This window comes from Stegodyphus dumicola, chromosome X1 (assembly GCF_044657685.1).
Source record: "Stegodyphus dumicola isolate Sdum_Otavi_A_Nest chromosome X1, ASM4465768v1".
Taxonomy (NCBI): Eukaryota; Metazoa; Arthropoda; class Arachnida; order Araneae; family Eresidae; genus Stegodyphus; species Stegodyphus dumicola.
In genome coordinates, this window is record NC_140780.1 from 136,250,887 (window position 1) to 136,275,156 (window position 24,270).

Below are 24,270 nucleotides of genomic sequence, written 5' to 3' on the forward strand. Positions count from 1 at the left end.
AGCAAGATGGTCCAGTGAGAGGAGCTTCTAAACAAACAGACAAGAGAGCTTTATTAAACAAATTGTGAAAAAGCTGTAAAAAGCTGAGACTGTGTTTTTCCCTGGTTAACCTGAATTAAATATTACCTATGAACAAGTGTATGCTTTTTTCGCATTTCTAGTCTTATTTACTTTGAGTGCCTCTTTATTCAGAAGATTAAGCCACAAAAATGTTTTAATACCTTAAATAAAAATATTAAGTTGAGAATTCATGTTTTAGATGCTTGTAATCAAAGAATAATACTCAAGAAGTAGATTTTGATTTAATATTTTTATTCATTCCGGCACATTTATTTAAGACGGTATTTATTACAAATGCCTCATAATTTACGAACACTTTCAAAGAATAATAACTTTATACAGGGAAATAAATATCATCAGATTTTAGTTTGAATAAATGAGAATGCAGTGCAAAAATTAGAAAACAGTATAAAATAAATGCCAGACTTGACTAGATGTGAAAAGGATGATTGCACAGAATAGTATTTCTTAGAGGAAAGGAGTAACTTCATCACTCAAGTTGTTCGTTTGCTTCACGCAGCTGAAACCATTGAAATCATACCACATAATTACTGCTTTTTTTGCCCAGCCTAGGAATAAAAGAAGCCCGGAGATGATAATTTTCTGTTTTAGTGTCAGCTCTATTTGCCCGCGGCGGATATTTATTAAAATGCAAACAAAGCGATTTGATATTGTAATCAGAATTAGAATGAAGATTCATTAATTCTTGGTCGTCATAAAGATTTTCCGCGCTTTTCAAGCATTTCCTTTGCATAGCTTCATTCCAGAGAACTAGGTATGCTAAGCGGAAAGTTTTTACAGCAGAAATGTCACTCGGCGGGCTGTGCAGTTGGGATTCGAATCCGAGTGCTCTGTTTCCTCCATCTCTCAGACTGAATGCTTTGTTTCCTCCATCTCTTGTTCTGTATGCGTAGCCTGAAATTAAATAATTAAATGTAATTAATTATTTAAGCAGATACCAAATTATTTTATATGAAGAGGTAAAAAATTAGAAACCTTGTAGTGCTCTGGCTAAAATAAAGTTATTTGGTTGCTAGAACTTAGTATAACTGTGAAGCGACTAATCGCTAAGTAGGTCTAAAATACCCTTTTATTTTAACTCAAGATATTTACGGACGGCCCCATTAGGGCGTACAGAAAGCCGGCACTTATGGCTTGAACTTAAAAATAGAAAACATAAACTAAACTAGTGAAGTATAATAATCAGCTTCAGCTGCACAGAGTTGATAACGCGTATTAGCTCTTAGCTAAAATCACAAGCGTAGACTAACAGGCACGTAATAAGCAAAGCAGTAAACTAGCTAGCTTTAACTCAAGACAAAAGAGAAACACGCCTCAAATGATTCATAAATTACTTCACTTTTATGATAGCTAGCTTTAACTCGTAACAACAACGTGGCCGAAAAGCAGAACACGCTCTAACTGAAGAGCTCAGACCTCAGCTTAAATAGTAGTTTTTCCCTTATTTTGCATAAAACTTAAAACGGAATACTCTTTCTGGCCGGAAAATGTAGGTAGAAAAATAAGTGAGTAAAGGAAAGCTATTACCAACTAAAAACTAACAATGGAAAAATAACGTAAGCCCCTACACCCTTTTAGAAAACATTTGTTACGCTTCACTTTGTTTTAAAATATTTGCTAGATTGATGAAATAATAGAATGAAAAATTTCGATGGAGCTTAGTACTCCGGAATGTTTTTGCAGGCTTTTCATTTGCTGTCTCAACGAAGCTTTCTTTGCATTCGCTATCCACGTTTGTTCATTATCAGTATCCTAATTATTTAATGGTTAAAACTAATAAACACAGATAGTTTTCTTCGGGTTCCAAATCCGGAAGTGAAATTAACTGATTACATAGATGCTTTTGCAAATTTTCTTTCGCTTAACATAAATACGAGCTAGTTCACTTTCGAAAGTTTTTCATAAAGCCAGGCTCATAAAACATATATGTATGGTTAGTATAGTCTTCGGTTGCGGTGAACCATTCTCTTTAAAGGTACATGAAATAAGTTCTTACTTTTCTATTACGCATAATAAACCGTGTTCGTGAAAACAATGGACACTGGCAATTTCGTCCAAAATTCGGTTCTTGCGGCTGGAAGGAAAGTTATGCTATTTAAGAAGCTGTTTTCATTGCCTTCTTTTTCAGATATGTAAATTACAAGGGTTGATTGAACAGGTTTAAGACTACTTCCATTTTTCTGCCTTAACATAAGATATACCAACCCTATACTGACATTTATGAAAGTGATACACTAATGTATCTGAAAGCCCTATTTGCCCGCTCCAAGTGGGGCATCTAACACGTTTCGTCAATACGGCAGAAGTATGATAGAATTTTGTGCTAGACGGTGAGCAATACTCGAATCATAAATAAAGTAACTTAAAGCAGGTCAATCATTGTGGTTACAGATGCCAACATTTCTCGCCCATGGACAAATAGCGAAATTCAACTTTTAAGCAAACATCTTGTAAATTCATTTGTATTCATTTGCTTGTGAGGTTTAAAAAAAAAGATTTGGTCAAGGAAATAATGTTTTTGCTTTAGAATTTGCGGCTGCATTTTACTACTGTGGCACTAACAGCACTATCCGAAATCGATAGAGGAGTTCTAAAATACACTCCATATGTCTCTAATATAGAACAAGATAATTTCTCATTACTGAGAAGACAACTGAACGAAATGAGATCGTTTGCAGATGAGGAGGGGAAAACTCTACAGCCGCATTGCTAATGGAAGTGTAACAACATCGTCTGTTTCATGGTTTTCAAGATCTATAAAGCGTTGTAAAAATATGATTCAGTGTAAAAGATTGGGCTTTAGAGGCAAGGAAAATCTACATCTGACTCAATTGAACCTGAATAAAATGTCAGTCTTTAAAACCTTTTAAAAATCATATATAAATAGGAGTTAATTTCTCATAAAAACGTCTTCCATGAGCATACCTGTTCCAAAGCAAATTGCCCTCGAATGTTTTGCTATCGAAGGTTAATTCTTACTAATACTGTTTCACTGGACTGGGATGAAACAGTAACAGCTGTAATAAAATTTCAGCATTTTAGAAAGCGAAAGTCTTCACATTCTAAACTTTTAAATGACATAACTAATACAAGAAAGTAATTTTATATAAATAACTCCCCAGATGCAAGAGGGAATGCATTTAAAAGTTCTGTTTTCATAATAGTTTTCCAAGTTATTAATCCAAGTAATAAATACTTAGGAAGTTTACAAATTCCTCCTTAATTTGTTACGTTATAAGGTATTTCTCCCGCCTTCTTAGCGTGCTTTTGTGGTGTAGTGGTTCGGCACGCTGGGCCGGTATTCCAGAGGTCCGTGGTTCAATTCCCGGCGAAGGCGGTTGCTAATTTTTCATCACTCCGGCCTCCAAAAATCCTAATATCTCTACAGTGACGCCCGAACTAAAAGGGTGTTGAATGAGGATTCTCCACACCCAGGATTTGGCGATTGGGTCCCCTAAAAACCCCAGTCGCCCTGTAGAAGGAGGAATATATAAGGTATTTATCCCACCTTCTTAACGTGCCTTCGTAGTGTAGTGGTTCCGCACTCTGGGCTGATATTCCAGAGGTCGATGGTTCGATTCTCGAAGAAGGCGGTTGCTAATTTTTCCTTTCTCCGGCTTTTCCAATTAACCTAATGTCTCTACAACGTTAGAAGAGTAAAGTGAATTTATAAAAAAATTTAAAGCAGTATATTTTAATACGCTGTTCAAATATTTTAAAACGAAATTGTTTACTGGCTAAGTTTAAAGTTTAACCCTTTTAGTGCCGAGAGAAAGTATCGTTCCTCCCTTTGACGAATTTGCAAAGGTTTGGGATAATGCTCATAAAAATCAAACTAAGAATGATATTTACAAAATTTAAAAAGCAACATATTACGAAATAAAGAAAGAATAAAGTAATACCAACTGTATTTTAATACTTGTTGAAAATCAAAAAATAACATCAATAAAAATGATTATGAAAATTATAAACATTCATTTCTCTTCTATAAATAATATTTGCACATAAAAATAATCATCGCTTGATTACAGCTTTACGTAGATCATGTGGTAAGAAGTATAAATGTTATATCATTTTCAATTATTTCTAACAAAATAACTAATTTCGGATCTTAAAATTAAAGGATAACTCCATGTTGTACTGAAAGCGTCAGATGGATCTACTACATAACAAGGAATTCTTGTAGAAAGTATAAAATTACTAAAGAAAAATTAGTATTATTATAAATATTTATATTTAGTTAGCTGGCTATTGAAAATACGTAATACTTACTTAGTATTACTAAAAAATACTTACTTACTTAAATTCCACAAATAATTTATTTAGCTTTAATGCTTACTTTGATCCATAGATCATTTAAAATGTTTTATAAATTTATGTTGGGATAGAGTTCTGTCGCAAAGCGAATAGCAAGGCGCCATCTGAAATATCGTCGTTTGGTAATTTTCGCAAGTGCTGCGGTACTAAAAGGGTTAAAATAAACCGTCTTGGGCTTCGTCTAATGGTTAGCGATGCTGGCTGCCGTATCTTTGGGGCCGGATTCAAAACCCAAAGAAAGCTCTGATATTTGTAAATGTATAGCATTTATGAACACTTAAAATGCTCGCGAGACAAAAAACTTCTCGAAAAGTTTGGTGGAGGGTAGGAAGGGATTAAGAAACCCTCTGATCCGTTTCCAGAGACGTTGCTCTCCATCAAAATTGAGACAAAACTTCCTCTTTTTTAAGAGTGTAATTCTGTTACCTGTAGTGCACCCTTGTCAACAATCTCGTGGATGAGATATCTGAATGGCCGATGAATTAATTCCCAACGAATGTTAAGTTGCTCGACTATCTGGAGCAACAACAATTTTAAAATAAGGGTCCTTGTTCTTCCTTGAACTTTAATGCTTTTATAAAATTAACTAAAGAAAACTGAGAATACTTTCCTTTCGATCTCTTCCCCCCCCCTGAAACTTGAAATTTTTAAGAAGTTTTTTAGCAAAATTGTTAATATATTTCTTCTTTAGAGAGTATCACATCTTAATCAACAATGAAAATTTCATTCTTTAGAAAAAAGTATCTCATATCCTCTTATTAAATGGTATTTGATCAATTTATTGGGAATAATATTTTCCAATCAAAAATTTAAAATTCATTACCTGTGTACTCTAATTTAATAAATTATATTTAAAATAAACAATATTCATCGTTATTTTTGTTTTACAAAGAAAGTTTTTATCAAATTTTTGTTTTGCAAAGAAACGATATAAGAAGTTGTCCCTTAAACACAATTATCTGAGGTTCTTATGAAAGGTGACACCTCATTTAAACAATAACATCTTTCTCGTCACTTTCAACTTATGCCATCCATTCTCCTTCTTACCGATATAGTAAAATTAAATTTACTTCTTCTATTTTATCTGTATAACATTGTGTTTATCCTTTTATAGTTAATGATTTCCACTAGTTTGGTTTTAAGAACTTGTGCCCGAATTACTGCTGTAAAATTTAAATAAACAATCATCTGTCATCCAGAAACGAATTAATCCATTTTGCATTAGTTATTACGGAGAAAATTGTTTCGGTTTACGAACATTTGAACTGGCGAATGGTCTTCAGGAACTAATGATAATCTTAAACCGATGCTTCATTGTATTATATGTATAACACAGTACATATCTTTTCTTTTAATACGTTTTATTGATGGAATTTGATTTGCTATAAATAATTGAACTGTTTATGCTTTGTTTTCGGCATAAACAGCATATTGGATATTCTTAAATCATAAGTCCAGGTATTGTTCCTAGAAACAATATTTAATCCTAAGTCTTCACCTAACATACGAGTACCTATTTATACTTATTATGATGCTTATGTCATGGCATAAATACAATTCTAGATAGCTTCTGTATGAATAAATCAACTTTTCTCATTCACGAATTGTTCCATTATTTCACAAAGCTTCAGATATTTTAAAATAACACTTCCAGTATTGCAAGAGGGGTTACCAAATAAGACCGAAAGCAGCATCGTGCATCGATTCAGCATCACTCTTGCACTACACTTTATACTGCATTCTTGGCAATTGTGTTATTCTTTTCTCTTCATGGTCAAGAATTAACATTCAAAAGAAAACAAGACCCATACGTTTACCGCTAATGAGCTTATTACTGCTAGATCATGTGCGCGAGTTAAATGCAGAAAGATCGTACAGTTTTCTTTTTCTTACAAAAGCATGAGGGATCGAACAACTGATATCGCAGCTTGCATGCTTTTTTTCACTAAAGTTTCCTATAAGATCACATGATTTGTTAAAAATTAATAAAAATGAGGAGTAAAATTATTGGTAACGCAGTTCAGAAAATTCCTCTATTGTAGTTTAAGAAGTCTGTACCCCGAATTAGCCCACCAGCGGCTGAATGGAAAAAACGCTAAACAGTGATAGTTTGACCTGCATCCGATTCCAGATGAACGGGCTAGTTTCATGAAAGTTTCCGTGCTTTTCCCCATATATAATATGTATACGAGACAGTTTCCTTTAGAACGTTGTCCACAAAGATACCCCTTCCCTTAGGCAGAAAGCCCTTGCGTGCTTTGCCATCATCAAATAAACCAAACAAAACCTGCAGATAGAATAAAGAAAATTTAGACACAGTTTCTTGTATCGTGATAGTCAACGTTTACCTCGGGGAATTACTTGGCAAATTTGCTGCCATATTTCCTTCCACTTTAGTTAAATTTTTTACATTATTTTTCACAGTCACGTAGATACGTGCAGGATTTGAGAAGAAAATCGTAAGAATTCAACAGCTGCAAATGCAGAGTTGGAGGCCTTTATAGCACTTATTATTTAGCTATAGTAAGTTCAATGACCACTGCTAACTGTAGCCATGATCACATTTTTGTAAATACTTTACCATGCATACAAAACAGCTGCTTTGATCTTAAACCTTATCAGTTCAAGCTCATTTCGTCAGAAAGTACATAAAGCGATTCTATTTATTTGCTTTACCAAAATGAATTTAACACTATGTTTCCAGTTTACTTCCTAATTTTATAACTTACATGATCATTCTGATTTCATTTATCATATTTAACAGTGCAAGGTATATATTTTTAACAACTTTTATTATGAGAATGGAAAATTCCGATTTTCTCTCTCTAGATATATAAATATGTTTATTTATAACACAAACATTTACCGCTTTTAATGATTAGAGTTAATTATATTTTTATTCAGTGTAGCAACCAATTAGTTTTTTCATTAGTGATTACAAATTCAATAAAACTGTGGCTGTAATTATCATTTTTGACAGCTTGTACACATTCAACGGCACTAACAATTACGAATAACAGCATAGCGGCGTTCTGAATATATACAAAATTTCCTTATTTTCCTTCCTTTTTTTTCTCTCTCTCCCTCGATCGTTTATTTTTCAGACGATGTTAATTGTCGACTTCTCCGTATATTATTTTTTTCTTCAGACTGTAATGAGAATAAGTGGGAAGGTAAGGAGAGGAAAAAAATTCGTAGCCTTTCCTTTTCACAGCAGGGAGGTTACGACGCATCAGAGCCTACAAACTTTAAAGTTGTAAGACAGCAGCTAATTGCTATGTTCGAGCAATACTTCCACCTAAAACTACGGTGACAGAAATAAACGAAAATGTGGGCCAAAAAAATAGTTCGACATAAAATGGGACATTTAAAAAAAATCGCTAAAAAACAAAAAATTTTATTAAAAAAATAACTATGCGTCTTGAAATGATGTTCAGCGGAATCCTGAGATTCCATGCGTCTCCATCGAGAATTCCGCATGTGAAAATCAAAATTCGGAAAAAATTTTTAATGTCATGTAGAGGGAAAAGGTAATCATCTTAAATAATTAAAGAATACGTTATTAATTTCTACTGATATTTTTGCCTAAAATAATGAAACAGATCTGCTGACTGCAGACGTGCTAAATCAGACTTAAATGAAGCAACTTAGGGAACAAAAAAAAACGAATCATTTCTTTGGTATGACACTCCGTGCATTTCTAGTGTTCACGAATACAGGAGCTACAGCACGAAAATTTGCAATTTTCGCAGACATTTAACGTTTTTATTGTTGGCTTCCTCAGTTGGCGTTGATGGTAAAACGAATAACAAATGCGTTAAAAGCGGTTTTAAATAGCCCTGTAAAAATTACAAGTTTTATCAATTCCAAAGAGCTAAATTTAAATTTGTTTATTTTCTTATGATATGAATTTTTAGCAGCCCCAAAACTTTACTTTCACATTCAGAAGTGGATGATTATTTCGAGGAGATATTTTGACCAAGCATTTTGAGTTAAAAGATGAAATTATAATTTTTTTTGTAACATACGTAAGCTTAACTATGCTCCAAAATTACGTAGTAAAATGTAGCTGTAATTTATGACTTGTGTAGAATACATCATTCCATTTTACATGAAGTTAACATATGCTGGAGTAAAAGTGCACATTATTAAAATTAACGCGTTATTTTTGACGTTAGATAATTTGGTCATCATACGTCAAAGAAATCAATGTACAATATTTGGAATAGGTTATTTGAATATGGAAAAGCACGCAAGGGCCGGTTGCGGACACTTAGTCGATGAAACACTTAGCAGACAGCAGTTAACGGACAGGGCATTTAACCGACACGGGCAGTTAACCAACAGAGCATTTAGCCGACATGGACGACGAACATTTAGCCGACATGACATTAACCGTCAATGTTTAGCTGACAACGCGTACATACAGACAAAAATAACGTGGTAGTATAATTTTTGTAAAATTTGGTCCATATTTATCTGGGAAAAAAAAAAAAAAAAAAAAGGCTTTTTTTTTTTTTTTAGGGTACCTAACGAGAAGGCTTATGAGCAAGCATCATATTTTTTACCTAACTTAAAGAAATATTGTTGTATCATAAATTATAATACGACGTTTAGCTTAAGAGAGCTTCTCCTGATGCATGCGCCGTTCGCGTTTATCCGCGCGGTGAATGATGACGTAACTGTTTATTACGTATGTATGTATATGTATACCATTCTTACTTCTTCGCCCTTTTTCTCTGCTGTACGCAACTATGTTTAAATTAATCTCTGTCATTAAAAGTGTTCATTGATATTACAATCTATTTAGGCTCATTTATTTCTTCAATGGTTATGGGCACAGGAACGTTTCAACTGTGCTTAATTAGCAAAATACTTATTTTAAAATGAACATTTTGAAGTTTTCTAGCATTGAACTCTTAAGCCTAATTCAGTGCAAGAACTGTTAAATCTAATCAACGGTAAGAACTGATCAGCGTTCAGTTAAGCCTATTTTTACATTGTTCAATCTTGGGTTTTGGCTGTGAGAGACTGTATTACATTATGTCGCATTTGACTACTATAGAAAAGCTCGGAAAAGATAATTTTGACAGTTGGAAATTACAAATAGAAGCAGTATTGATGGGATTATGTGACCGGTAAAGCGCTAAAACCTGCTGAAGGAACCGAAGACGAAAAGAAATGGCTCCAATCTGATCAAAAAGCTCGCGCAGATATAATTCTTGCTATTAATCCTAGTGAACTGTGTCATATAAAGCATTGTGTGACATCAAATGCTGTGTGGAATAAACTCAAAGCAGTATATGAATCGAAAGGACCTGCGAAGAAGGCTACATTATTAAAACAGCTTTTATTTAGAAAAATGGTGGAAAGCGAAACGATGTCTGAACATTTGAATAATTTCTTCGAAATAGTTGATAAGCTTAAACAAATGGAAATTGACATAGCTGATGATTTATTATCGATTCTTCTGCTCTATAGTATTCCAGAAAATTTTGAAAATTTTAGATGCGCCATCGAATCAAGAGATCAGTTACCTAGTCTCGAATCTTTGAAAATCAAAATGTTAGAAGAATGGGAAGCAAGAAAAGGGAAAACGTCTCAAGATTCACAAAATGCATACTATACTGATTATAAAAAAAGAAATCAAGAACAGAAGAAAAATGAAAAATGGAAGGTAAATTCAAACAAAAATTTTCCAGCTGAAAGAAATTTTCGAAACTTGAAGTGTAATTACTGTTCGAAAATTGGGCACAAGGCATCTGAATACAGAAAGAAAATAGCTGATAGAAAATATGCGCAATCAAATAAGGTAAATCAAGGTTCTATGATGACTTCTAATTATGAAGAGCAGATTAGTTTAGCAGTAAACAATGCTTATCAGAAGACCTCCTCATGGTGCTTAGATAGTGGTTGTACATCTCACATGTGCAATGACAGAAGGTTATTTTCAGAATTTCACCCTCGAACGAATTCAACCATAAAGTTGGCAGTTGACAAAACAGCAAAAATTACAGAAATTGGAACTGTCCTTATAACAATACCTAACGGAAATAAGACAATTAAACTTGTCAAAAATGTGTTATGTGTTCCGGAATTAAAATGTAATTTGCTGTCAACATCTAAAGCTACTGCAAATAATCGTTCAGTGATTTTTACAGAACGACATGCTAGAATAATAGAACCAAATGGATCTATACTATTGCAAGCTATTCGTCATGGTGATCTTTATTATATACATCCAAGCACTGAAACAGCTGCAATAGCACAGGTAAGTGATTTTGTAAAGTGGCATCTTAAATTGGGTCATTTAAATGAGTCTGATTTGAAAAGACTTAAGTCTGATAACATGGTTAGAAATTTAAATTTTAATAACACTGAATGTCTAAAAGACTGCAAAGTCTGTATCAGAGGTAAACAAACTGTGCAACCTTTTCAAAAAGAATCAAAATTTCAAAGTGATGAATTACTGAACTTGATTCACTCAGATTTGTGTGGACCTATGAGAGTCCCATCCCATGCTGGTTCGCGTTATCTTGTTACTTTCATAGATGACAAATCGCGTTATGTCGAAGTCAGTTTTCTTAAAACTAAAGATGAAGTGAAAAATGCATCCATTAAATACAAAGCTGCGGTCGAAAATCGTCTAGGAAAGAAAATAAAAATCCTTCGGATTGATAACGGCCTCGAATATCGCGGAGAATTTAATAAATATATTCAAGAATGCGGGATTAAACGAGAATTCTCTGCACCAATGACTCCTCAGCAGAATTCGAGAGCTGAACGCATGAACCGCACTTTAACTGAAATGGCCAGATGTTTGTTACTACAAAGTAATCTTCCCCAATCCTTTTGGGCTGAAGCCTTGAACTGTGCTGTTTATATTCGTAATAGTTGCCCAAATCGAAGCCTGGGAGTAAACAAAACACCTTATGAATTATTTTTTAGCATCAAGCCAACTGTATCTCACTTCAAAGTATTCGGACAGAAATGTTTTGTACTTAATAAAAGGTCTAAAGGGAAATTCGATCCTCGATCAGAAGAACATATATTTGTAGGATACTCAAATGAATCGAAAGCATACAGGCTGTGGAATAAAAATTCCAGAAAAATCGTTATAAGCCCAGATGTTAGATTCATTGATGAATTTGAAAACTGTACTAATTATGATAAAGATTTAGAAGTTTTATTTCTCGAAAATATTCCTGATAAAAAGAAGGAAGAATCTCTGAATGTAAATCAAATATCGGCTGATGAAATAACAGAAGACCCCTCAAATATTGCTGAATCATCTGATAATGAAGATTCTGATTCCGAAGCACTACCTGAAATGCAGATTAAAAAGGGGCCAGGTCGTCCAAAGAAAGTCAAGACTGGGAAGCCAGGAAGACCAAAAAAGGAGTACCACAATATAAACATAGAAAAGGAAGAAGCACAAATTGCTGAAGAAGATACAAATCCGACATTAGAAGAAGCATTAAATGGAAGTTATGCTGAAGAATGGCATAAGGCTATGCAAATTGAGTATGAAGCACTTGTTAAAAATGGTGCGTGGAAATTAGTAAAGCGACCACAGAACAAAAAGGTAATAGGATGTCGCTGGGTTCTTAGAACGAAATATAATGCAGATGGAACAGTTCAAAAGAGAAAAGCTCGATTGGTTGCTAGAGGATTTGCACAGGAACCTGGAATTGATTTTAATGAAACCTTTGCTCCAGTAGCCTGAGCAAGTTCTATAAGAACTGTGATTGCATACAGTGCTGAACAAGACCTTATGTTATATCAACTAGATTTTGTTATGGCTTATGTTAACGGAGATTTAAAAGAAGAAATTTTCATGGAACAAGCTAAAGGTTTTGAAGACCAAAATAATCCTGATTATGTTTATGCTTTGCAAAAGTCTCTTTATGGTTTGAAACAAAGTGGACGACAGTGGTGTGAAAAATTAGACAAAAAACTCAAAAACTTTGGATTACAACCATTACGATCAGATAAGTGTGTATACAGGATGAAAACATCTCAAGGTGAGTTAATTCTAATTTTATATGTTGATGACTTAATAATAGCAACAAATAGCTGTGATTTATATGCTGAACTTAAAGGTTATCTTTCTAAAGAATTTCATGTTAAAGATTTAGGCAAACTTCATTATTGTCTTGGAATAGAATTTAATCAAGATTTAAATAATAATTCTATTAGTTTATCTCAGCAGAAATATGTTGATAATATTCTACGAAGGTTTAATATGCAAGATGCAAAACCAGTAGCAACTCCTTTAGATCCTAGTGTAAAATTAAGTAAAGAAATGTGTCCTTCTGAAACTGAAAAGGAAGAAATGAACAATGCACCTTATCGCCGTCTAATTGGTTCGCTTATGTATCTTTCTGTGTTTACTAGGCCGGATATTACATATGCCGTCAGTCACCTGAGCCAATTTAATAACAATCCTGGAAAATTACACTGGTTGGCTGCAAAGCGCGTTCTTCGATACTTAAAAGGAACTAAAAATTATTGTTTAAAATTTCGAAAGACTGGAAAAGCACTTATTGGATATACCGATGCCGACTGGGCGTCTGATGTTAATACTAGAAAATCGTATACAGGTTACCTATTCAAGCTTGCTGGAAATCCAATAACATGGGAATCACGAAAGCAACAAACTGTTGCATTATCAAGTACTGAAGCAGAGTACATCAGTCTTTCAGAAAGTGCCAAAGAAGCAGTTTATTTACGTCGTTTTCTTAAAAAATTAAATTTTACTGCTGATTATACAACCATTATATATTGTGATAATCAAGGTGCACAGAAGCTTATGAAAAATGCTGTTTATCACTCACGCACTAAACACATAGATATTAGACATCATTTCATTCGTGAAATTTATGAAAGAAATGAAATAGACGTTAAATATGTGCCAACAGAGAAAATGCCTGCTGATGTACTGACAAAAACATTGACTGCTTCGAAACATTCTAAGTGCTGTAAATTAATTGGAATAACTGTAAATCATTAATGTTTATTTTTTTTCAGCCGCCAAACGTCGAAAGGGGGATTGTTGTATCATAAACTATAATACGACGTTTAGCTTAAGAGAGCTTCTCCTGACGCATGCGCCGTTCGCGTATATCCTCGCGGTGAATGATGACGTAACTGTTTATTACGTATGTATGTATATGTATACCATTCTTACTTCTTCGCCCTTTTTCTCTGCTGTACGCAACAATGTTTAAATTAATCTCTGTCATTAAAAATGTTCATTGATATTACAATCTATTTAGGCTCATTTATTTCTTCAAGAGGCTTTTTTTTTTTTTTTTTTTTTTTTTTTTTTCAGGGTACCTAACGAGAAGGCTTATGAGCAAGCATCATATTTTTGACCTAACTTAAAGAAATATTGGATTTTAAAACTGGATACAAAAGCAAGCTTATCTCGGCCTAGATTATGAAATCAACTTTGAGAATAATTAGACATAGGTCTCTATATTTTAGAAGTGGAAAAGAAAATTTCAGCAGTCGAAGAGTGAAACGATTTTATATCGAAAGAATGAGGGAGCAAAGCAAAAACAGATGCAATGTAAATTGAATTTCTTTGAAGGCCTTTCACATTAACAAAAATTTTTCTTCTTTAGTTATAAGATAATTCTCTCACCTTCATGGCATGCCTTCGTGGTGTTGTGGTCTGCACCCTTCCAAAAATACCTAATGTCTCTCTACAGTGGCGCCCGAACTAAAAAGGAGTAGTGGATAATGATTCTCCCCACCCAGGATTTGGCGATTGGGTCCCCAATCGCCCTTTAAAAGGGGGAGTATATAAGGTATTTCTTCCGCCATCTTGGCGTGCCTTCGTGGTGTGGTGGTCTGCACGCTGGGCGCATATTCCAGAGGTCCGCGGTTCGATTCTCGGCGAAGGCATTGCTAATTGTTCATCTTGTCTGCTTCTAAAAATACCTAATATCTTTACAAAGTAAATGACAATTTTTCAACGCTTTCAAAATTATATTATTTAGCTTTATAAAGTTTTATTATTATTTTCTGTGGCAGATCACATTATAATAATTTTCGCTTTGCTAACAGAATTTCTTTAAATTTAAAATCCTTTTGCCTCTCCGACTGCTGAAATTTTCTATCCCACTTCTGAAATATAGAGACCTATCAAACAACCGTCAAGCGGTAAAGTCTTCTGAGCACTGGCAGTTCGATTCGGCTTTCGAATCTCGGCGAACAGGCTTGCTGCATGGGCGCTTTCGTTTTTTTCCCCATCTGTATTATGTATATGAGTCAGTTTCCCTAGAATGTCATCCACGAAGGTATTCCTTCTCTTAAGTTGCTAGCCGTCGAGTGTTTTGTTATAATCAAATAAACCAAACCAACCGAAGTGTAGAGACCTATGTTTGATCACTCTCGAAATAGATTTCAAAATTTACACGAAAATTAGCTTGCTTTTCTGTGTTATTTCAAAATCCAGAGTTTCTTTAACATTAAAGTCAAAAATATGGTACGTATTCATAAACCTTCTCCTTGGGTATCCTAGAAACAGCCCTTTTTCCAAATAACTACAGACAAATTTTACTAAAAATTGTCGCATGGTTTATTTGTCTACATTTACGTGTTGTCAACTAAAGGTGCTATCGCCTAAAATGCCTTGTCGGCTAAATGCCCATGTCGGATAAATGCCCTGTCGGCTAAATGCCCGTGTCAGTAAATGTCCTGTCGGCAAGGTGTCCTGTCGTTAAATGTCCCTGTCGGCTGAATATCCAGTCAGCTGACTCTCCGTGTCGGCTAAATGCCCTATCGGCTAACTACTGCCGGCTAACTGTCTCGTCAGCTATGATTTCGCATTGTGTAACTATCTATAAGCATCGTGTATCTAATATAAGCACTGCGTAACTACTCAAAGTATATAAGCATTGTGTATATTGCTTGTACAAGTGCAAGCAATCTAATAACAAAATCTAATATTCTACGGTGTTTCTGCATGCTTTATGTATGTTTTATATGCGCATTTTACATGTGATCTATATGTGTCTTTAAATGAGTAAGTGTGTAATATATGTTAGCTTAATTATGTTTCATTATAAGTATATGTTTTACTTGTATAAGTGTGTGCAAACTATTATTCTATAATGTGTTTACATGTTTTATATGTGTTATATATGTGCTCTTATATGTGTTTTACATGTGTTTTGTATGTGTCTTTATATGAGCAAGTGTAAGTGTATATGCTGTAATTTATATCTAACAAACCGAGACGTAACAAATCATTCGCCTAGCGATCAAAACTAATGTATTCTTAAGACGCCCCTGTATGGCCATGCAAAATTGCGTAAAATTCTCCAATAAACTCTCGAGGTGGCCTCATAAGGCTCCAGGGAGTTGCTGCAACTAGATAGGGAAGAGCGCGGGACATATGACTGTTTACCTCTCTTAAACACCATGCGTCCCCGTCCACCGTCACCTGTCTCGTCAGCTAAGTGGTTTACCGCTAAGTGTCACAAATCCCGCAAGGGCTAGACGCCTAAATGGAAGAAATATATTCGTTTAGGATTTTCTAAGGAAAAATTGCTCGTATTCATATTACACATGCATAAGACCCGAAAAACATGCAGCCAGCTCGTTCAACTGAGATCGAACATATATCGAAAATTTAGCATTCAGCAGTCTTAACTACTTGACCACTGGAGCCCAAACCTCATAAAATTTGAATGTAAAGGATAATAAATTAAATTCAGGTGACAGTTTAAATAATGCGAATTAGAAAGTATTTTTCTGTTGAAAAATTGTAAAAGTATATTTTTCGAAGGACACTGAGATGTAGGAGTAAATTAAAGATCCATTTCAATATCACAACAAGTTAGCTGACTTGTCAATGAAGGAAAGAGAGCAAGTAATATATGTTTCGTCAGATTCAAAGCTAAAAATTAAAAGCTAGAATAAAGAACTCCCTAATTTTGGGTTGCGAGTTCATGCAGAATATCCCAAAACTTCTAACAAAGCTATAAAGAAACAAATGCCCTTTGCAACAACTTATTTGAGAGAAAAATCACTTTCACTAAGTTTACAAACGAAATCAAGACACAGAAATATACTATATACCGGTTGTGAAAATACTCTTGCAGTTGACATGAATACCGCCAGAGTTTGGTGTTTTGCGTTAAAAAATTGCAAGCACAAACCAGCCATTAACCTTACAGAATGAAAGAATTATTCATAAATTAATAAATACACTTATGAAAACTGTGTTCAGGTTATTCTGTAGGAATTCTGTAGGAAATCATGATGAAATGATAGTTTCCTTTTTATTTTTTAGTGCAAGTATCATTGCAGTGCGGGTGCAAGCAACCTTCATCCAGTTTCAAAGATTTTTAAGCTTTTTCTGAGCATGGTGTGGATTCAAAAAGATAAAGAATAAAGAAATAAAATTAATAAAAAAATTATTTTTTTGATTCCTTAAGTTGAAAACATTAGAGATCACTGATCTATACTGTGCATAATGGATTATATCTTAACAATCACACGGAACTTTACTGCGGAACTGCTTTCGAACACAAATCTGAAAGCGCATTCAAATTCCACTTCATCGAAACTTTTCCAACAACGCTGACATGAAAAAATAAGACATCAAAGTAAAAACGTCCTAGCCCTTAATCTTTTGCTTCTTCTGTAAGGGAATTTTCGAGGGATGCCGAAGCTCGCAATCCACAAATAGTTAAAAAAAATAATAAAATAAAGATTTGTTTACTCAACAAAAATAGTATAACGTAGTAGTATACTTTATGTGACTTTAAATCTAACGCTAGAACTGGATTTAGAACCCACCAGCGGCCGAGCGGTAAAGTCGCTGAACACTGGTAGTTCGGTCAGATGTTCGAATCCCGCGAACGGGCTGGCTGCATGGCCGTTTTCGTGGTTTTCCCCTTGTGTAACGTGTATACGAGCCAGTTTCCCTTAGAAAGCCCTCCACGAAGGCATCCCTCCCCTTAGGCAGATAGCCCTAGTGTGCTTTGCCATAATTAATAAACTAAACCAAGAACTGTATTTATTAATTTATATTCGAGAAATATGCTAGCGGGGAAAATTAAAGGAACAACTATAAAAAGTCCTGTAATTTAAATGATTTTGTTGTTAAGAATATAGAACTTACACAAGAGCTTTATTTTGTTATATCTTAAGCATCTTCAAAATGCAGAATTGCCTATTTCTGCGGAAAATAAAGTTAAATGAGAACATAGGAAATGTGATAGAAAGTGAATAAGTAAAAATTTGGTATCACGAGGTTTTTGAGGCTCATAGAAAAACTTAATAATGTGTATGGTTACTGGTGACCGAAGTACAAGCTTTATATCCATTTTCCACGCCGTATTTCGGGTTGTCCAGGAGTTTCTGCAGTAATAAAAGTATTTACAATGAACAAGACTTTGCAGCTATTGAAGAGAGTTTGACGATGGCTGCGGTTATAGAATCTGGCGTTATAGTGTGTTCTACACATGTTATATCGGATTTAAATCCAGAGAGTAGGCTGATCACTAAATCTCCTAGATTGCTTTGCACTCAAGATAAGCAGTTTCTAGTTCAGAGCGATGGGGATGAGCATTATCGTTTAACTAGGAGGACGGTTATTACCGATTGCAATCATAAACTATTTAACATAAAATCAAGAAACTAATCTCTGTATATTTCGTTCTTCATAGTTCTCTAGTAAAAATATGTAGCTCAGTGCGGCCATTCAAACTGAAGCCAGCTCGTATCATGATTCCCTCACTTTTGTACCGATGCCTTTCACGTATATTTTGAGGCTCATTGCCTGTATTTTGCTTCTTTCGCATTGTAGCTCCTCTGCAACCACACATCAAACAAAAGCGAAACTTATCACTAAGGAGTACTTGGCTTCAGTCTGTGGTACTCCAAAGTTACGATGATCTCAGTGCCACTGCAACAGGGCACATTTGTCAGCCCGAGTTAGTGAAACATAAATCATAGGTTTCGTTGCATACAGTCTGTCACTCACGATATATCCTGTAGCTTCAGCAAACTCCCTTGCAATGTAGGTTGACGTCAGTTGTCTATTTCTTTTAGCAATTGTTGCCAAAAAAGTTCATTAAAGTCCACTGTGGAGCGTTTTTGACCTTAAATTGGTTGTCTTCACACATCGCCAATGATTTTAAACCATATCCCGACCCTATACAGGACGCTTTTGGCTATTTTTAAGATTTACAGAAGTATATCAATGCTGGTCCTGCTTCCATTTTCTCAGTTGCACATCATTTCTCAAAATCCGTTAAATGGTAACTCAAAAATATATTCCATCTCCCACAAGAGACACTTTATCTGATTACCTGTACAGTCCTTTAAATCATAATTTTGTAAAGGCCTTATTTTATACTAATCAATTATTTTTATTTTAAGAAACTTTCCTTTCCCTTCTGATTTCGATTTTCTGCCAGAATGCGAATTTAAATAACGTGTATGCAAATATCAGTGAGTTTGAAAATAGTATTTAAGTAGGAGAATTTAAGAGTTCGCAGGAGAAGGGTTACGAGTTTATGCCGCGTGTTTGCCAGCAGTTCAGTTACTGAATATTTTGTGATAGCCACTTCCTTTAATTTATATTGATATTCTAGACTCGGCTCTGCTGTGTGCAGCCGATGAAAGGATTAAGACTGAAGTAGGAGCCAGTTCTGTAATTAAAATTAACTCAGTCTGATTGTACACACTATTTTGCGTTAAGTACTTAACTACAAGTGGTGTTTAAATTGTAAGCATCGAATGAGTGCATGTTCTGTTCTGTTAGTTAAAATAAATAGGTTATTATAATCTTCGTTGGCAGTCATCTGTTTTTCAAGACATAGCCAGAATTCGCTATTTCGTTTTTAGTAAGATCTACATTTTATGCGCCCTAAACGAGAAAGACTCTTTAATTTGAAACACCCCATTGCGCTTCTAACAAGCAGAAAAAACGGGCTAAAAAATTTGCATATTTTTTAAGAGATAAGGCGAATCTCGTTTGGCTAAGTGATAAAGTTGACCGTGAGCTGCCAAGCAACTACCTTTTCATGGATTTTATTTATTAGAATTAAAATAAAGTAAATTTTTATAGTTGTTACTCTAATTTTTCCCGCTAATGTATGTATAAAACGCGGGTGGATTCTATCCTTTATCTCTACAGTGCAATTTACATGGGCACAGATAACATCATCAGGCAGTAGCGAGACCACACTGGAAAAGAAGCTGATGAGAATTTGCTCTTGTTACACTTCCAAAAGTCAGTTTCTGATACACCATGATTCCATCGTGTCGTAGCTTGCATCTCTCATGAACTTCGTTCATTAGTATAGCATATCATTTGGGAAATAAATTATTTTAGTGATGCTGAGATTTTTTATGTTAAGACTTACAGTAAACTATTGACAAGAGCAGACTTGTGGAATGCGATTTCGCTTACACGTAATATCCTAATTGTATTCATTTGATTCTAATTGTATTCGTATCATTGAAATGACGAATGAAGAACTGAATCATCTTACCAGATGACAGAGAAAACAGTTATAATGAAGAAGTTAAGGCGCTTTAACTTTGAAGAAGTTAAGTGGCTTGTCAAAAAAGGCGTATGAACTGCTTGATTATGCAATGGAGATTGAAACAAACTAAGAAAAAATAGCAGAGTTTACAAGAGGCATTCAAAACTTTTGCTCTCCTTACCGCGAAAATTTTATAGAGTTGCCTCGTTTGTTTCCCCAAATAAAACCAGTGTATATAATTAAGAACTTAATGATTCATTAGAAGTAGATTAAACCATCCTAGGTAAATTCTAAAACTGTATTAACACTTTTAAATTTTAAAAACATAAAGCAAAAGTTAAGACGACCCCATACAATTCTGAACAAAAAGAAAACTGAATTCATTTAAAGTGAACGACTTTTCAAAAGGTAGTAACCTGAAACATTAAAACTTGGTAATCCTAGATAATTGGATCACGTTTCGTTCCGCGTGATCTTTTGAGGAATAAAAGATAAAAATAAATAAATAATCACTAAAGAATTTTAAGTATAAAATTGAAAATTATATATAATATTTACACCCCACGCTCACGCTCAAAAAGTATATGACCCCAAAGTGACACAGTCTCGTACAAATAAATACAAAATTTTCAAAAATAAAAATTGCAATTAAAAATATAAATTGCAATTGCATAAAAAATCTAGTTAAATAACACGTCAAATTACACTGAAAATACAACGGTCAGTTAACTGTAGAATTTAAACTTACTAAATATTTTACACGTAATTAATTTGGCAATTCCAAAGGTAAATAAAGCTTTATTGCAGAAAATATCAAAATCCTTTTAATACATTTCCGAGTACTTAATATGGGAAAAGAAAAAGAAACTTTCATGCAGTTTAAGGAAATTAAAAGAATCTAAGAAGTTTACAATAAATTCTGTTGGAAATAAGCAAGCAACATCATGTAAAAATCAAAATGGCACTGTTTCTCATTGCTTGCTGTGAACGCGAGGTATCTAAGTTGCAAGGTTACCAAAGTTATCCGAACGTCGTAACAGTCAAACCTGACAATGTAATTTGCATAAAACCCGAGTGATATGGATATATATATATATACACATACATACGTACGTACAAGGTATATATGTAATAATAGCAATATTTTAGAAGTACTTATAGTAGGAACACCGAAGACGTAGAAACGCAGAAAATACTGATGACGAAACACGTAGATGGCATATTGATGAGGAAGCATTCTGATTGCGTAGTATGCTAATATATTGACCTGGTAATATCTAAGAAACTTGGCAGTCGAGGCAGTTTTAATTCCATTTTTATTTTCCAGTTGACGTTTGTGGATACAGTTCACTGGGCACTCTAGTCGTGCATATTCAAGAACATTTACATTTTTGATAGTATAGCGATAGGAAGCGAGGACGGGGAAATTGCATCCTAGCAGGGTAGAGAGCGAAGACGAAGTGCGTAGTTATGCAAGATGGAAGCACACAAAGAGAAAAGTTTTGGCTTGAGTTAAAAATTTCAGTTTCGAATTATTACGTATATATATATATATATATACACGAAAGTAGAAAGACAGCATGGAATTAGAGAGACCTTAGCGGTTATATATACATATATATAGTATATATGTAATATATTCAAACTCAGAAGCAATGACCAGGAGCAGGAATTTTGATGGCGTAGAAGTGTTGTTCCATACTGACTAGGAAATTGGAGGCGAAGGCAGATTAAATCTTCAGTTTTATTTTCAGCAACACGTTGCGGCTACACACAAGTCGGCACATTAAATGTGCCTGTTCCAAAGGGCTTACATTTTTGATAGATTTGCAGCAAAAAAGAAGGAGCAGAGAGACTATAGTCGAGCTAAGGCAAAGCGTAGAAAGCAAGTGCGTAATGTTCAGGATGAAATCTTATGTCAAACTGAATTAGTTTTGGTTTTCAGCGCATTTGGATTGGATAGCTAATATTGCTGTAAAATTATTATTGGCTGCTTGAGTTTTGGTTCAATTTACATCAACAGAATTACGTAAGAGTCATATGACATAGATTTTTCTCGAAATGACGCAGTGCAAATCGATATTGCTATTTCTAGAATAGAGAAGGGAAATTAATTTACGCTGCTAATTTAATCTTTTACATATTCTTTATTTTTCTTACACATATATATATCATATGCATACATACGTGGTATCCTCCGAAAATATCGCGGCAGCAACATCGCGGAAGAAAACATCATGGAGAAAACAACACAGGCAAAAACGCTGTTCTGTAGAATGTCGTGGGAGAGAAGAAAGCAAGGAGAAAACATCGTAGTACAAAACACAATCCTCAAAAATAAAAAAAAAAAATCGCAGTTTTAAAATATAGGTGAAAAAATATCATGGCGGAAAAACTAAAGCTCCTGCAAATCATTGCATGACGATAACATCGCAAAGATGTGTTTTTCAGACTTTAAAACTTGTAAATGTACACTGCTCAAAAAAAAAAAAAAAAAAAAAAAAAAAAAAGGGACAGTCCTATATCTCCCGATCTACTGGGCCGATTGACAAAATTCAAATTGCGTTCTTCATGTCTCGAAAGCGCGACTTAGGATATATATTAAATTTATATATAGCACTATTCTAACATAGGTATTTTGACACAAAATCGGACTTTTTCTGAAATAGCATACCAATTTTTTTACATATTTCGATTCTACGACTCAAATTACGCCTAAATATGAAATTTTGTAAAATTTGGAGCAAAATTTACGGAGAAATTCACAAATTTATGTTGGCACTTTTTTGTCAGTTTGCGCCAAGAATACTTCACTTGGCGAACTTCTTAATATATGGCAACCTAGTTTCCTTAGGAAAAAAAGTCACCATCGTTCCTTTTTTCCAAATAATATTCCTTATATTATATTTTTAATTATAATTTATTATTTTAAGTAATTTTTTCTTTTTCGAATTTCATTTTAATTGTTTAAGTTGCACTTTTTTTTTTTTTTTTTTTTTTTTTTTTTCCGAATAACTGTTTTAAAAACTTCTATTTACCTATTCGAACTGCGTAAATAAAGGTGCAGCGTTTATTTTTTTTTCAAATAGTTTTCTTTATATATATTTTTCGTCATAGCTATTATTTTAGGTCATTTTTAAATTTTTATACTTTTATTTTAATTGTTTGTGTTGCATTGTCTCTTCAGATAATTGTTTTAAAATTTTCTATTTATTCCTTCGAACTGAGCATTTTAAATATATTTATTAATATCAATTTTCCAGAATTTGATTTTATTTATTTGAACTGCGTTTTTTTCGGAAGAATACTTTGTAACCCAGACTACGATGCGTTTGAAAACTGCATACTATATTAAAAGAGAAAATACAGTAAAGCACAGTTTTACACGCCTTTCAATGTTCCGTTCAGAAAAAATATATATAAATAAGAGAGATGTATAACCGATATTTTAACTTAGGATGACTTGCATACACTGCTTTAAACAGTTTTATCACTGTGCCCATTGCTTTACACAATTTTATCCTACATTTGGTTTCGTAAAATGTCAATCATATTTTAGTCAAATATTTTATTTTTGAAATCGCAAGAATCAAATATCATAAGATTGAAAAGTTTTAAATTAAAAAAATGCGAATACTAAATTTTACGAAAAAAATTTATTTTTCTTCTCTGTTTCTTTAAGCATTCTGAAAGTATATTGAAAAGTATCCAACTTTTCGAAACATTTTGGTATTTCTGACAATCATTTTAAGTAAAGTTATCGCCTTCCATTTCATAAAGGCCCACAAACGGCCGAGCGGTAAAGTTGCTGAACACTGGTAGTTCACTCCGGGGTTCGAACCCCGGTAAACGGGCTGGTTGCATGGGCGTTTTCGTGGATTTTCTCATGTGTACCGCGTATGACAGCTGGTTTCCCTTAGAAAGTTCTTCACGAAGTATTTCGTCAGAGCCTTTATCAGTCTTTAGAGGCTAAACATTTTGAAGCTATGAGATGAAAGGAAAGACTGGTTTCATCAAAAGGTTTTGGTTTATTTTATTATGACAAAGCACACTACGGCTATCTGCCTAAGGGAAGGGATGCCTTCCTGGAGGACTTTCTAATGGAAACTGGCTCGCATACACGTTACACATGGGGAAAACCACGAAAACGCCCATGCAGCCAGCCCGTTCGCGGGATTCGAACCTCGGACCGAACTACCAGTGTTCAGCGACTTTACCGCTCGGCCGCTGTTTCATCAGGAAGGGAAAAAAAAACATCTTTAAGTGACATCCACATACATCACTGGATAAACTCCTGAATCTTCAAATAATTCGACTGAGGAAATCATGGGATTCACCATTTATGATACGATATGAT

General features: G+C 34.1%; 1 protein-coding gene across 2 annotated transcripts in view; it reads right to left on the reverse strand.

Moving 5' to 3' along the window:
* Positions 1 to 291: 291 nt before the first annotated feature.
* LOC146993273 (uncharacterized) overlaps positions 292 to 24,270 on the reverse strand; it is a 74,242-nt gene continuing 50,263 nt past the window's right edge. For both annotated transcript variants that reach the window (XM_085807476.1, XM_085807475.1), the window contains exon 2: positions 292 to 975. In XM_085807476.1, the coding sequence (XP_085663602.1) occupies positions 596 to 975 (380 nt within the window). In that variant the 3' untranslated portion in view covers positions 292 to 595. The remainder of the gene's footprint in view (positions 976 to 24,270) is intronic.